The sequence below is a fragment of the Aspergillus vadensis genome, assembly GCF_003184925.1.
Source record: "Aspergillus vadensis CBS 113365 unplaced genomic scaffold BO88scaffold_3, whole genome shotgun sequence".
Classification (NCBI taxonomy): domain Eukaryota; kingdom Fungi; phylum Ascomycota; class Eurotiomycetes; order Eurotiales; family Aspergillaceae; genus Aspergillus; species Aspergillus vadensis.
The window spans coordinates 720,656-735,293 of record NW_020292041.1 but is presented as its reverse complement, the minus strand read 5'-3'; the positions used below and the strand labels follow the sequence as shown (position 1 = coordinate 735,293).

The 14,638-nt window shown below is 50.6% G+C and overlaps 8 protein-coding genes across 8 annotated transcripts; 3 read left to right on the top strand and 5 right to left on the bottom strand.

Moving 5' to 3' along the window:
• Positions 1-22: 22 nt before the first annotated feature.
• Positions 23-808, bottom strand: BO88DRAFT_411619 (uncharacterized protein; the record flags this gene model as incomplete). The annotated part of the gene is made up of 2 exons (XM_025708048.1): positions 23-708; positions 802-808. The coding sequence occupies 2 exons, from the start codon at positions 806-808 to the stop codon at positions 23-25; spliced, it is 693 nt and encodes a 230-aa protein (XP_025566509.1).
• A 1,074-nt stretch (positions 809-1,882) lies between these two features.
• Positions 1,883-2,527, bottom strand: BO88DRAFT_411618 (uncharacterized protein; the record flags this gene model as incomplete). The annotated part of the gene is made up of 1 exon (XM_025708047.1): positions 1,883-2,527. One exon carries the CDS (start codon positions 2,525-2,527, stop codon positions 1,883-1,885), a length of 645 nt encoding a protein of 214 aa, XP_025566508.1.
• Positions 2,528-2,977: 450 nt separating this feature from the next.
• Positions 2,978-3,439, bottom strand: BO88DRAFT_473347 (uncharacterized protein; the record flags this gene model as incomplete). Its single annotated transcript, XM_025711770.1, has 1 exon — positions 2,978-3,439. One exon carries the CDS (start codon positions 3,437-3,439, stop codon positions 2,987-2,989), a length of 453 nt encoding a protein of 150 aa, XP_025566507.1. The 3' UTR covers positions 2,978-2,986.
• A 369-nt stretch (positions 3,440-3,808) lies between these two features.
• On the top strand, positions 3,809-5,410 carry BO88DRAFT_381506 (amidohydrolase; the record flags this gene model as incomplete). Its single annotated transcript, XM_025704588.1, has 3 exons — positions 3,809-4,250; positions 4,326-4,570; positions 4,639-5,410. The coding sequence occupies exons 1-3, from the start codon at positions 3,879-3,881 to the stop codon at positions 5,408-5,410; spliced, it is 1,389 nt and encodes a 462-aa protein (XP_025566506.1). The 5' UTR covers positions 3,809-3,878.
• Positions 5,411-5,412: 2 nt separating this feature from the next.
• BO88DRAFT_358585 (aldehyde dehydrogenase family protein) lies at positions 5,413-7,103 on the bottom strand. The gene is made up of 3 exons (XM_025703790.1): positions 6,954-7,103; positions 6,123-6,902; positions 5,413-6,077 (listed from the first exon to the last, which is right to left on the bottom strand). Exons 1-3 carry the CDS (start codon positions 6,969-6,971, stop codon positions 5,454-5,456), a joined length of 1,422 nt encoding a protein of 473 aa, XP_025566505.1. The 5' UTR covers positions 6,972-7,103; the 3' UTR covers positions 5,413-5,453.
• Positions 7,104-8,713: 1,610 nt separating this feature from the next.
• BO88DRAFT_381499 (MFS alpha-glucoside transporter) lies at positions 8,714-10,386 on the top strand (the record flags this gene model as incomplete). Its single annotated transcript, XM_025704587.1, has 3 exons — positions 8,714-8,894; positions 8,948-8,989; positions 9,016-10,386. Exons 1-3 carry the CDS (start codon positions 8,721-8,723, stop codon positions 10,384-10,386), a joined length of 1,587 nt encoding a protein of 528 aa, XP_025566504.1. The 5' UTR covers positions 8,714-8,720.
• Positions 10,387-11,216: 830 nt separating this feature from the next.
• On the top strand, positions 11,217-12,316 carry BO88DRAFT_401815 (MDR family NADP-dependent oxidoreductase). Its single transcript, XM_025705933.1, has one exon. The coding sequence runs from the start codon at positions 11,246-11,248 to the stop codon at positions 12,275-12,277; it is 1,032 nt and encodes a 343-aa protein (XP_025566503.1). The 5' UTR covers positions 11,217-11,245; the 3' UTR covers positions 12,278-12,316.
• A 217-nt stretch (positions 12,317-12,533) lies between these two features.
• On the bottom strand, positions 12,534-14,005 carry BO88DRAFT_381494 (cytochrome and DOMON domain-containing protein; the record flags this gene model as incomplete). The annotated part of the gene is made up of 2 exons (XM_025704586.1): positions 12,534-13,897; positions 13,966-14,005. 2 exons carry the CDS (start codon positions 14,003-14,005, stop codon positions 12,534-12,536), a joined length of 1,404 nt encoding a protein of 467 aa, XP_025566502.1.
• Positions 14,006-14,638: the final 633 nt, after the last annotated feature.

Below are 14,638 nucleotides of genomic sequence, written 5' to 3'. Positions count from 1 at the left end.
TCATTCCGTGCTATAGTACTATTCAATCAATATCCATCATGTCACTATCCTCCGGCTCAGGCAATGGCGCGAACGATATCACCCGCCCTTTCGGCCTCCAGAATTGTCTCTCCTTAGCCCTCAAGGGCCGAGGTCTGTCGGGTCGTCGGTCACGATCATAATTCCAGGTGCGAAGCACCCACCGCAAAAGCATTATTCCATGAAGAAGATCATAGGCATCCAATTTGAACGGATTTCTCTCTCCAGGGACGTATTGATATGTGTGACGGAACATACCCGGTTTGATCCTAGCCATTTCATGTAAAGTCCAGATGGCAGTGATGTCTACGATATTGTTCATTGTGACCTTGTCCCAGTCCAATCTGGGAGGTTCTGTATCGTCAAAGATTGATATATAAGCCACGTCTTGGGACCAATAGAATAGCTGCATGTCAATAGTCAGGATGTCCCTTGCGTCGTCGTGGGCCCTCTTTGAAGGCTTCATGCAACCGACGAAGTCCTCGACAATTTTCTCCATCCTTGGGCCGCTCCGGTAGCAAAGGTCCCATATCTCTGTAGTAGCGTTCATGCCCCAGGCCCCGGCGAGGAGTTCATCGTCTGAGCTTAGCTGCTTTACATACCCGGCGGTGTAGTCGATTCCTTCGATCTCGTTATATTTCTCGTCTTCCGAAGGGCGGGGATGGGGATTGTGAATGCTGCTCTCTAGGTCTGTGATAGACAATATTAGTACATTATAATTGGGGCTAGATATGAAATGCCCCAAACGGTTATAAGGAATGATCGAAACAATCAGGTACTTACTAGCCATGATTCTGACCCTTCGTATAGCTTTGCCCACAGTTAATCTGACTTGCCGTTTCTAGTTGATGGGTTTTATCCTGAGCCTGTATTCGACAACTGGCGCTCTCTCTTATACAAGTCTCAGGCTATAGGAAAACTAAAATACTACTAGACTACATCGGGTACTTCCTCCACTTCGATGTAGCAGGGGTGCATGAGTCAATATGCCTAGACAGCCTGACATCCCGTCATTCATTGTGTAACCCAGCCCTATTCCCTAGGTGGCGCAAGTGAATTTGCAATGCTGGAGTTTCCAGCTATCTAATTAGACCTTAACTGTGTCATACGCAGAACAGCAGGGTAACTTATTCCTTTGCCTTGTCATTCTCCAGGCTAATTCCGAATGTTGATATAAATTTGCCTTTACCCTGGAGGCGCCCCTTTTCGGCATCAGTAAGTATGAGTGGCACTGTATTCTCCCAATTTTGATAATTGTAGAGACTACAATTGGTCAAGTGGCATGGTGCTTAGTCAGTAACGTAGTATTGTCTCTAGCAAGTGCATTCGTGTACTAGTACCTAATTCTGTCACGTAAGCTTCTTTGTTACTTCGTTATTTTCTCGATTCTACAATATGGAACATTTCATCATTTTGTAACATAATATGGAGTTGCAGAGTAGATATCGAAACATACAAGCAAGCCTGTCTACGCTTACTGGGAGGTGGGTCTATTTCCAAGGATGCATAGTACTATCTGCTCGGATTCGTTGTTACAAGAGAACAAAATACACTCGAAATGCTGATTGCAATGTGTTGGACAAAATTACCATAAAGCGAAGCATATGTCACATATAACTCAGCTCCTACGGAGATTGATTCTGGCAGTATAAAGAGCGTCTCCGTCTAAAGGCAGCCTTGCTTTGCCACCTTACTTGTTTTGTCGATTGTGATACAGAAAACTTCGATTTTGGAATTGAGACTCATATAATAAACCCTCCACAGATTATTCTTTCCAGATCCACCAACTAATTGCACTGAATGAAGAGTATGACAAATTCTAATAATTCATTCCTACCAAAGGGGCGTATTCCCCCATGTTTCGCTAATTGGAACCCATAAATATCTGCATAATCTTGGAGAGAAAATCATCCAGATGCTCCTTGACCCAGCTGCCAGCCTCATATAGGATATCCCATAAACAAGCACACGCGGAATTGATCTCATCAAAGACCTTTTGGAATCCGGTCTTGATACCATCCCAGACCTTAGAACAGATATCGCAGATATATTGCCAGAACCCGTGATTTTGGGACGAACTATCATTGGAAGACTCATCGTTGAAGGATGGATCATCGAGCAATCCATCATCAGACCGTTCATCATCAGACCATTCTCCCTCGCATGCGCTATCCTCATACAGTCCAGGATCAAATAACAAGTCCGCTGCAGGCGTACCGTTAGATGTATCATCAGGACGTGCCTCATCGTTAGATGTATTCTCCTCTTTTGGGTTATCAGAACACTCCGCCGTGCCGTCAGGAGATCCGAACAACTGCTCTTTCAATAAGATCCATTCTTGATCCAGTTGTCTCCTCATATCAGGGGTGATGCGTGAGCGCATGTAGGGGGGGACATATCCACTGCGCCTTTTTGCCTCAGATCCTCCATGTTGTGAGGATCCGGATGCCCACCCGGAATTGAAAGGGTCTCTAGTGTCGCATGTGAGAATAGCATTATTTGATAACATTGTTCAGTTAGTGTGATTCGATGGGGACGACTCACTCATTCGCATGCATCTTTCGTGGTGTAGCCTTGGCCCGGTGTCTTAGTGATATTCGTTCCAACTTGCAGGATGGTGATGAGAATAGAAATACCCCATAAATATATTACAACAGTCTCCGGGCGGAAGAATACTCCGGAGAACGAATAAATGTTTCGCAACTATGACAGTCTTTGCCTGATATGACTAATATTATGCCAATCCAGGTAGTCAACAAAAATCCTGGAAACGATGTGAAAAGACCAGTTACACCGAGTGAGAGTAAATGAATATACTCCTAATTGTTAACTCGGGCTCAATTCGCTCAACCCCAAATTCGAACACTAAAAAATAGGTAAACCATTATAGCCAAAAAAAAAAAAAAAAAAAGATTCCGAACATATGCGACGTTGCATGTACACCAGACCCCATTTCACCCTTATATCATCATGTTGTACGGGGAGAAAGGTAAACAGACCCTCGAATATGGTCTGCAAAGAAAGGGGGATGGTTATGGCCGTTACATCTGTGCAACTCTGCAATATCCTTGGCGACTCGTCGATCCTCCAATTGCTGTCTAAAGAAGGACCACTGCTTGCTTTTCTGTGACAAACGTAGAATATGGACTGGAATAGCGAAGGTCTGTAAATGAGCGAGCTTGAAGTCATAAGAGAAATTGTTGATGTCGATCACAACGTATGCATGTCGCGGATACACATCGACGACGATTTTTCGCACCACGTGGTGTTCTTTCCAGGTTCTCGTGAGTGGTTCAGCGAGTTCAAATGCTGAATCCAGATAATTGTGTGGGTTTAGGATTTCGGTAGGAACATCAATCACAATGCGTAATGTTTTTAAATCTTGGACAGCTTTGAGTACATGTTCATTGACCTCGTCCATAATGGAAGGTATTATGTGGAGAAATACTGCGAGAAGTGGGTTGATAATTATAAAAGGGGTTGATGGATATCTAGACAGTTCCCCCCTGCATGCGTCACCTGACTGCAAAGCTATTGGCACCACTGTTTTGACTATTTGAGGACTCGTACAGGTTTCCCATATGCAACAAAGTACAACCATACAGCAGCATTGAGATGTCATCACAAATATGATTCCGTGTGCAGAGTAAACTAATCTGATATGATAACCCGTCCTAATCTTATCTCTATCCCCAACTCCCCATCCGGATATCCCCCGCATCGGAGACCTCCGCCAACACCCCTCATCTATAAGATAGTTTCTCCCACAATACAAACAATCCATTCAGATCGAACTAGTTCATAAGACCCCTAAACACTTCAACTCCAAACAAAATAATTGACCCGCCAAACCCACCAAAATGCTCCTAACCAACACCACAATCCTAACCCTCTCCCCAACCCGCACAATCCTCACCAACGGCGCCCTCCGCACCGAGTCCAATTACATAACCGACATCGACAAAACCCCCATCCTACTAGCCAAATACCCCGATGACGAAGTAATCGATCTAACCGGCCACATCCTCATCCCGGGACTGATCTCCACGCACATGCATACCGCCCAAACGCTTCTCCGTGGCTGCGCAGACGACCTCGAGCTGGTTTCCTGGCTGTGCGAGCGCATTTGGGTCCTGCAGGGTAACTTCACTCCCCAGGATGGATATGCGGCAGCGAGGTTGAGTATTGCGGAGATGTTGAAGAGTGGGACGACGTGTTTTTTGGAGAGTATGGTATTTCTCTCTTTCCCTTCCTTCCTTCATCCCTAGTTTTGGGGGTCGTGCTGATATGATACTGTGGATGGGTAGTTCGCAGACCGGTATGGCTTCGACGGACTATGTCGAGCCGTCGAGGAAAGTGGAATCCGAGGCTGCTTGGGCAAGATCGTCATGGATACGGGCCGATACGCAAAGGATGATGCGTGGGCGATGCACCCCGGATTAATTGAAGACCGGGAGACGTCGCTGCTGGGCACGATGAAGATGTGGGAGAAGTGGAATGGGAAGGCGGGGGATCGGATTAGGGTGTGGTTTGGGGCCAGGACGCCGGGGGGGTAATACACCCTTTCTATTTATCTAATTGATGCCTTCTGGTTATGGTAGCAACTGACAAATCTCCCAGAGTGTCTCCCGCCCTCTACAAAGAAATGACCGCCCTCTCAGCACAACATAACATCCCCATAACCATGCACTGCGCCGAAGTCTCCGCGGACCGGGACTTCTTCGCCTCCGTCGACCATACCCCCATGACCTACTGCGACAGTGTTGGCCTCCTCTCGCCCTCCACCGTGCTAGTACACATGGTACACCTCGACGACGGAGATATCTCCCTCCTCGCCAAGTCCGGCACGCACGTCGCGCACTGCCCCACCTCCAATGCGAAGCTCGCGTCGGGCACATGTCGAGTCCCGGATCTGCAGCGTGCGGGGGTGAATATCGGGCTTGGGACGGATGGTGCACCGTGCAACAATACCTGCGACATGTTGCAGGAGATGAAGCTAGCGGGGATCATACATAAGGGGACGAGTGGGGATCCGACGGTTGTGAGCGCGGAGGAAGTGCTGGAGATGGCCACGATTAATGGGGCTAGGGCATTGGGGTTGCAGGATAGTATTGGGAGTTTGGAGGTGGGGAAGAAGGCGGATATTGTGGCGATTGATGCCAGGGGCGTGGAGATGCAGCCGTGGTTTAATCCGGTCAGTGCGGTGGTGTATACGGCTACGGGGAGGGATGTGAGGTTTGTGATGGTGGATGGCAAGGTGGTTGTTAGGGAGGGCGAGTTGGTGACGATGGATGAGGGGGAGGTGGTCAGGGAGGCGGAGAGGAGGAGTAGGGAGGTGGTCGAGAGGGCTGGGTTGGGGGGGAAGGTGGGTGCTAGGTGGCCGGTTTTGTGAGACCTTAATGAATTAGATTTTATTGTGAAGTATAAAGGTTTAGCTAAAGCTTTGGTAACCACAGAGTCTGCGAATTGCACCATCCTGTCAGTCCGTTCAATCCCCACTCGACTCCAAGTCCGCTCTTCTTGTGTCCTCCAAATGGTGCGAAGGGCGCACATTCGAAATGCGAGTTCACCCAGACTGAGCCCGCCTCGAGCTGATCTGCCATGCGTCGTGCGCGTTGCAGGTCGCGACTCCAGACGGATGCTCCTAGGCCGTAGTCTGTGTTGTTGGCGCGTGCCAGCACGTCTGTCTCGTCGGACCATTTTAGGAGAGGCAGGATTGGGGCGAACGGCTCCTCCTGCACCACCCGGGATGTCTCGGGCGGGTTGTCGACGATGGTTGGTGTAATAAAGTAGCCTGTGCGGCCTGGGATGGGATTACTCGAGAAGGTGCTCAGACCGCTGGAATAGATGTTGTTAAGAAGGTCGGTGGCCTTGTCGTACTGCATCTTGTTTTGCAGAGGCCCAAAGAATACGTCCGGCTCGGTTCCCTCGCCCATCTTCAGACTTTGAACATGCTGAACGAGTTTATCGCGGAACTCATCGTAAATCTTTTCATGCACATAGAGGCGCTTGATCATCATGCAGATCTGACTTGAGCACAAAAAGGAGAGGAAAGCAATCTATACGGTTAGCAGAGGTTTTGAAACACGGAAGATGCAACATACCTGAGGAATTATAGCATCAATGTCTACATCTTCGCAGACAATGCAGGGGTCATTCCCGCCCAGTTCCAATGTCACCTTCTTCAACGTCTTCGCACAACTAGCCATGACACGCTGGCCCGTAGCTATCGAGCCCGTGAAACTGATCTTCTGAATACCAGGGTGCTCGGTAATCATCGGTCCCAGATCGTCGCCCCCGCTGAGAGCCTGCACCACGCCGGGTGGAAAACATTGTGTTGCTAGTTCCGCCAACTTCAGATCACAGTATGGCGTGTATGGGGAGGGCTTGACGATGATAGTATTGCCCGTATACACAGCCGGGACAATCTTGCCGATAGCCAGCAGGACGGGAAAGTTCCAGGGCACAATAGCAGCGGCTACACCGATGGGGATATAGCGCTGAATTACCTCCCGGTCGTCTGTGTCATTGACGACTGTCTTGGGAATAATGATGGAGCTGAGCGAACGGGTCCACTGGATGGCCATGTCCAGCTCGGTCGATGCCTGGCTGAGTGATTTGCCCTGCTCGCGGGACAAAAGTCCCACCAATCCTTCCTTATTGGCCGCGATCAGATCAGCAAAGGCATGGATGGCAGTGCGGCGCTCATCATACGAGGTCCGTGACCATTGACGAAACGCTCGGCTGGCAGCGCCCACTGCGCGATCGAGATCTTCTGCCGTTGAGACGGGCACTTCTGGGTTGGGCTGGCAATTGGCTGGGTTAATGCCATGATGGGTTTGCGACGTGGATGTCAATTTGTTGTCGATGACATTGTAAAAGGTCTAGACTGTTAGATCGAATGCAAATGGGAGTTTTGATGATTGATCACCTACAGTGTAATCCAAAGCCATGATGTCAAAAGTTGTGAGTTACTTACAATGATGGGAATGAAAGAAAGCAAGCGAATGGGGCAGGGCATGGCCAGACTATAAGAGCAGCATCGCAATGGGCCTAGAAGGACCTCAAACACATGAAAGGCGACCAAATCCGCTAAATTGAACTCTATACCGGCCGCATTGGGCGAGACTGCTGACATTCCCCGCACCTTGAATCTAATTTAGCCACTACGGTGCGCATGGGGACTGTTTAGCTCCGACAGCGAGTGGATGTCAGATTGATCGTCGGACGCCTGAATTGCCGTCTTTGTCTCACCTTCCAATCACGTTCTCCTGCAGCATGCGGAATTGACAAGCGTCACACAGCTGGAACGTGGAAGAGCAGTGCGATGTGATATTATCTACACGAGTGACACGAGGCACGGACAGCGTCTTTTCCCTCCAGTCGGAGATTTTCCGCCTTCAATTTGAGCTTACCAGCCGGTGTCGCCGGCCTGTTGCCTGAGGCGGCGTTCTCCGGACGCCTGGTAGCCTTAATAGCAAATAGACACATGACAGATGCTCATCTTGATTGATTGATTGGAAGCTTTGCGTGTGGCGAGATAGTCCGCAGGTATCCGGAGTATCTCTCGGCGGGTGTTTTGCGACTTGATTCCCAGCTGACTCGAGCGAAAAGGGCAGACTCCGCGCCAAGCGAATAGTGCTGAAATTATCTGATTATTATCAAACACACTACGTCACAGTAGCATTGCTTATTTTTTATGTTTCTCTTTACCTGGTGAAACGGTCTTCAAGGGCAACTTCCCTGTGCTGACTAATGCCACGGAGCAACGGAGAAACACACCAACCGATGGCATCCCAGCGTCGGTGCCTTCAGCAAGATGGTCAGTGCGACACAATACACCGGTGATCTACTTTTGACCGATACTGTGCAGGTTGGCATGTTCCACAGTGGTTTACTGGTTCGAACACCAACTTGAATCATCTCGCCATGAGAATTTAGGCACTAGTAACTGGGAGAGATATGTCTCGGCATCATGTTAATGCTCCTGAAGCACACCAAGAGATTATAATGTAAAGCCTGTTAGAAAGGATTAGATTACGTCTCTCCCAATAGTTAACATGTCTCGAAAACCTTAGTACTGACCATATGTATATTCGACGGCAGGGATGATAGTATGGATCCAAGTGTCCGATCTCATCTTGATACATTACTAGTAGTAGAGATGAAATGTATAATTCTCAGAAGAACTGGGACAATTTCATGAGGTTTAGTGTAGCAAATGACCAGAATACATGATTTAGAAGAATCTCTATTATAAAGTCCAGCAGACCTAAAGGATATATGTCATTATCATTTAGCTTGTATATACTTGACTAAGTATGTTTGATAGCATATGTAAGAACTTGCTCAATTGCCCAGCATCCAACTACCACTAATTGTCTCGGCAGAAACCCCAAGGTCCTCGAAAGACAGCACAGGAGGATTTCCCAATTCCTCCTACCAATCAAGTACAGTGCATTCCGCACCGCATTTGAGATGTGGATACAGATTGAGCAAATCATAGATAGATGAGATATAGATATGCTTAGCTGCACATGGCATCGATGAGCCATACAATAAAATAAATGGTACCGACATGATGCTGTCCGAAGCGATTGGCGCAATCACCCGAGCCAAGAAGGCCAAGACAGCAGGCGCGTCACACATAAAAAGCAGATGAACATCCAGTATGTGAGAAGAATTGAGCCAGTCACCCCGCCATGGGTAATATTCAAGATGAAAAGCGACAGACAGTCGTTCAGGTCCTTCCGGATGGTGTGAGCGATGAAGCCGAGTTTGCGCAGGAGTTCACTCGAAAGGAACATGCGCTGGGGTTCTGGGAAGCCATGCGACGGCACTGGCCGGCTGTGGCTTGGGCGTCGTTCATGAACCTGGTAGGAGGATCCTATATTTGTTCGGTTGAAAAGCAGCTGTTAACTTGCCATAGGCGACCATTTTGAAAGGCATTGTAGGTCATCCTCCATATGAGGTGATAAGCAGCCCTAACTGGTATAGGATGGCGGTATCGTCAAAGGTCTAGTCGGTCTCGACGTCTTCAAGGAGACATACGGCTACAACTACCATGGTGAATATGTCCTAGCTGCTCAGTGGATCTCCGCCTTCCAATACGCCAATTTACTAGGAGCCATCGTGGGCGCCCTCTGCTCGGGCTTTGCCTACGATCGCTTCGGTCCACGAGTGATGATAGCTGTGTGCTCGTGTTTGTCCATCGCCTTCATATTCGTGCAGTTCTTCAGTCATACGCCAGCCCAGTTGTTTGTGGGCGAGCTCATCAATGGGTGCATCATCGCATTTTACCCCATTTGTGCCTCCGCGTACGTGGGTGAGGTGACTCCGCTGGCACTCCGCGGGTTCGCGGCTACAATGACCAACCTTGCCTTTTCGATCGGGTCGCTCATCGCATCGGGCATCCTAAAAGGCACGGAGTCGCTGAATACCACCATGTCGTACTCAATTCCGATCGCGACGCAGTGGGCACTACCATGCATTATGCTAGCGCTGATCTTCTTCTGTCCTGATCCGCCATACTGGCTGTGTCGGCATGGTCGCAACGAAGCGGCACTAGCATCACTGCGGCGTCTAGCAACTCCAGGTGTAGATGTGTCGCGCCAACTATCCCATATCGAAGAGACACTTCGTCTAGAGGCCAGTTTTCAGGCGGACCGCCCGACATACCGGGAATGTCTGCGTGGGCCAAACCTCCGCCGACTGCTGATCTGCGTGATGGCTTACAACATGCAAGCCTTCACGGGAAATGTCTTCTTCATCAACTACGCCGTGCATTTTATGGAGCTGGCGGGCTTGGACTCGTCAAATGCATTTTCGATGAACATCGGACTGACGGCGCTGGGACTAGTCGGGACATGTCTATCGTGGCTATTACTGCCCTACGTGGGCCGCCGAACGATGTACATCTTCGGATGCTCCGCATTGGCGGTGGTACAGTGCCTGATCGGTGTGCTCGACGTCGTCCCACGAGACAATGCCACGGTATGGGGACAGTGTGGGCTCATGCTGGCTTGCACGTTCGTGTATGATCTCAGTCTCGGCCCTTTCTGCTATGTGCTGCTGGCGGAGGTCTCATCGGCGCGACTGCGGGGACTGACCATCGCGCTGGCCACAGTCAGCTGCTTTGTGTGGTCGGTAGTGTTCGCAGTGGTGATACCGTACGCGATGAACGAAGACGAGGGAAACTGGCGGGGCAAGATGGGATTTCTATTTGCGGGGTTAGGCGCGCTGTGTGCAGGTTACTGCTTCTGGTGGATGCCGGAGACGCAAGGGAAGACGTTTGAGGAGTTGGATGTGCTGTTTGAAAAGGGTGTCCCCAGTCGAAAGTTCAAGAATTGCGTGGTTGAGATGCAGTAAATAGAAGTCAATTCTGTCAATGCCGAAGACCGAATCTATTCCGACAAAAAATTGACAGCTTATGCTGAGTAATGCCGGGGATAATGGAGATAACATCAAATCAACCCCAACATCCTCCACTGCCGAGGTATTTTGATGGTTTTATTCAGTCTCAACATCTTCTATTCATGCTTGATAAGCATCGGTCGCCGAATACTAATCAGTTTCACCGTCCGCATTGAATCCCCCACTTGTCCCCTTATCCCGAGGCCCGTAGCATAACTCGACACTGTAGTCCCCGCCGAGTGGAAACTTTCCGGCTTCCATTCCTGATTCTAAGATCGCTCCGCCAGTATGACATAAGTAACCCTTCACGGAGAAGCGTTTCCGTTAAGTGCAGCCTATCGGAGGGGTACCTTTACACAGTAAGAACTGTATTTCTATAGTGTTTGTTTGAAACAATCTCCCCCTCACTCTTTGAGAAAAAAAAATTTCCTAGCTTGCCGAGCAGTACTCGTCGTTCACATCCTGCCCGGTTGATGCCCCGAACAAGCATATCCCCCGATTGCCTCATCACCGGCACGGTCCACCAGAGCCGTGGTTCAACGGAGCTTTTGCACCAATCTGCCCGTTGTCCCGGGCGAAAACCCACCCACACCAGCCTGTTTCTGGCAAGAGCCTAGGTAACTCAAAAAAAACATTCCTCGTCTCGAGAAGCTTCTGCTTGCTTAGGGGGCAATACAGTAGAATCATCATGGTGCTTTGTAATCGACATTCCACCCGCCATGATCCGCAGGAAATATAAACCCGACGTCAGACCCTTGCTATTCAATTCTTAGCTTTTTCAAACACTCCAAGTGAAATATACACCATAATCACCATGTCCAACCAATCCCTCGTCTTCAAGCAAATCCCCACCGGCTACTTCGTCCCCGGCCAGGACGTCGTCGTCGAGCAGGCCTCGTACGACGCCTCCGCCCCGGCCCCGGAGGGTGGCATCTTCGTGCAATCCCTCTATGCCAGCTTCGATCCCTACATGCGCGGCCGCATGCGCCCCGCCCACATCAAGTCCTACTCCCCCGCTTTCACCCTCAACGCTCCCATCGACAGCAGCATCATCGGCAAGGTCCTCCGCTCCAACACCCCCGCCTACAAGGAGGGCGACCTGATCATCGGCTTCCTCCCCATCCAGCAGTACATCTCCGTCGCCGCTGACCAGCTCGTCCGCGTCCGCGCCCTCGAGAACCCCCTCGGCATCGAGGACCTCCGCGTCTTCATCGGCGCCCTTGGCATGCCCGGTCTGACTGCCTACTCCTCCCTCTACGAGATCGGCAAGCCCAAGAAGGGCGAGACCATCTTCGTCTCCGCCGCCAGTGGTGCTGTCGGCCAGCTGGTCGGCCAGCTCGCTAAGCACGAAGGTCTGAAGGTCATTGGATCCGTTGGATCGGACGAGAAGCTCGACTTCATCATCAAGGAGCTCGGCTTCGACGGTGGTTTCAACTACAAGACCGAGAAGCCGGCTGATGCGCTGGCCCGTCTGGCCCCCGAGGGTCTGGACATCTACTACGAGAATGTTGGTGGTGAGCACCTTGAGGCTGCGCTGAATGCGATGAACGATTTCGGTCGTATCGTCGTGTGCGGTATGATCTCGCAGTACAATGGCGGTGGTTACCCGATCAAGAACATTACCAATGTGTTGACCAAGCGTCTGGATATGCGTGGTTTCATTGTCGGTGATAAAGGTATGGGTGATAAGTATACTAAGGAGCACCAGGAGAAGGTGCAGAAGTGGATTAAGGAGGGTACTTTCAAGACTTTGATTCATGAGACCCAGGGTATTGAGAATGCGCCCGAGGGTTTGTTGGGTATTTTCCATGGAAAGAACTTGGGTAAGGCTGTTCTTAAGTTCTAGATGCAGTTTGCAGCTATGCAGATATGATATAGATATGGTATAGATTTAATGATTATTGAATTAACAAACTATGAGAACTACTTAGTTGTAGTGAATTGTAATCTGGTATAATTAAAGTGCTGACACCACGTGGGATCCACTAGTCACTACTCCGACCCTTGATCCTTGCCAGACTATCCTCATCTGAGTAGTCTATACTAACACCTGTTAATCATCTTTTCACCCTACATCACCACACCATAACACAGACTTCATCCTACCTATCCCTCTCCTCCACACTCCCCCCCTTCTCTCCATCACCATCACCAACACCACCTTCCCTCCCCTCCACATTTTCCACCCTCTCGCCCTCCCCCTCCCTTTGTACCCCCCTCCTCTTCCTCTCGACCATCCACGCCACCAACAACCCCCCCAAATAAATCCCCCCAACCACCCCGGCAACAACCGCATACCCAACGACCGCCCCCACCGGCGCCATCCCCATGTCCCTAGCAACATGAAGCCCAATACCCCCATTAACAACTCCCACCACAATAACCCCCCTCCCAAGCAACCTATGACAAACCCCCCACACCGTCCTGCCGCCCGTCCTCACATACCCAAAATGCTGCAACCAGCCCATAGCCGGCTGAAACAGCACCAGCACCCCGACGACAATAATCCCCAGGATGGGGTGCGCCGTGCGCAACTGCCCCGTCTCATAGGCAAGGTAGATCCCGCATCCGAAGCCCGCGAGGGTCATGAGCATAGTGAATATCTGGAGGGGCATATGCAGTCTAAATTTTGAGACGGGGAGGGAGATAGGCAGGGGCATGAGCAGGGCCGAGAGCGGGTAGAAGAGCACGAAGGAGAGGGACATGAGGGTTGCGTGGGAGATGAGGATATGGGTCATTTTAGTGAGGTTGGGGAGCGGGGAGGAGGAGGTTGTGGATGGGTTGGTGGTGGATTGGGCCGGGATGGAGTCGGTGAGTGGGTTGTAGTTCGCGAAGGGGTTGGTGATGTTGCTGTTACTACTACTATCTGAGGATGTGGTGTTGTTGGGTTGAGGGGGCATACCGGCCTGAGTGAGATCGACTTGGATGCCGCCCATGTCATCGTGGATGGAAATGTCGGCGTCCATGGAGGCGGAGTTGATGGGTACGCCGGCGCGATAGGCCCAGATGAAGGGGAAGTTGGGGTCCTTGGGGTTCATGGTGCCGGTGCCGTCTTGCCAGGTGAGACAGTTGTCGCAGCGGAAGTTGGCTGTCATGGTTGTTCTGGTGTTGTCGGAGGAGGGGGAACTGCTGTTGGTGAGGGCGGCGGTGGTGGAGTTGATGGTGGAGATGCCGGTGCCTGGGAGCATGGTGATTTGGGTGTTGCTTGTGTATTGGGGTTCGAAGTGGCCGAGGCCGGAGCGCGGGGAGAGGGTGATCTTGGTTGACGAGGAGGTGTAGAGGACGAACATGTTCGCGCCGGTCATTTGGGCGCCTTGGCCTAGGCCGACCCATTGGATGGAGGTTGGGGCGGTGATTTGGATGTAGATTGGGCCTGGGGTGGAGAGGGTGGTGGTGTTGGGGATGGTGAGGCTGTAGATGATGTCCGGGTTGGTTGGGGGGGAGAAGGAGATGATGCTTGCGTGGGCTGGTATTCGGCTTGGTTAGTATGGGTAGAGGTGGTGGGTGGTAAATGGGAGAGAGGGGAGATAGTACCTAGCCCTAAGGCTATGGGGAGGAGGTTGAGCCACTTCATGGTGATGCTACTTGGGATAGTGGTGGGAAAAGTATCAGGCCTACTTACCAGACTAGAGTCTGGTGAAGAGGATATATACTGTCCTGGCGGTCAACATGTCTCTAACTGAAGCTACCTGCTAGGGTCATGCATGTAGAGACAGACATGTTCCATTGCAACGACGTTAAAACATTGATAGATACTTGTTTCTGCATTTCCCCCTTGCATCGCCCTTGCAGGGCTTGATTCTCCGCCAAGCTGACGGCTCGAAAGTGGTAGCTGTCATGGCGGAAAACAAGGTTCAATAGACGTGGATCAGCCGATGGCATTGGGGTTGGAATGGTGCTGTTGGAGCAATCGGGACTCGGGAGATTCTAAGCCACTATGTGACATGGAGCTGGAGAGAGCCAACTAAAGAGGGAGGTGAGGGATCAGCGAGGGGGTCCCTTGCAGGTATGGTATGTGAGAAACTTCGGTGATATATCCATGACAGAGTGAGATGGTTTGGTGAGTTTATCTCAACATTATATGAATGGGAAATTAGCAAGCAAGTGAACGTTAATGTGTCAACTACTTGTATAGCGAAGACACCAAACACCCGATAGCACAGTATTAGCCCACCTCTCCCGATCTCAGCACCTCAGCTACTATTCT

Coding starts and splice junctions, on each gene's coding strand:
- BO88DRAFT_401815 (XM_025705933.1), top strand. CDS start 11,246: ATGTCCAACCAATCCCTCGTCTTCAAGCAAATCCCCACCGGCTACTTC.
- BO88DRAFT_358585 (XM_025703790.1), bottom strand. Junction 6,078..6,122: donor TTGATGCTATAATTCCTCAG/GTATGTTGCATC, acceptor CTAACCGTATAG/ATTGCTTTCCTCTCCTTTTT.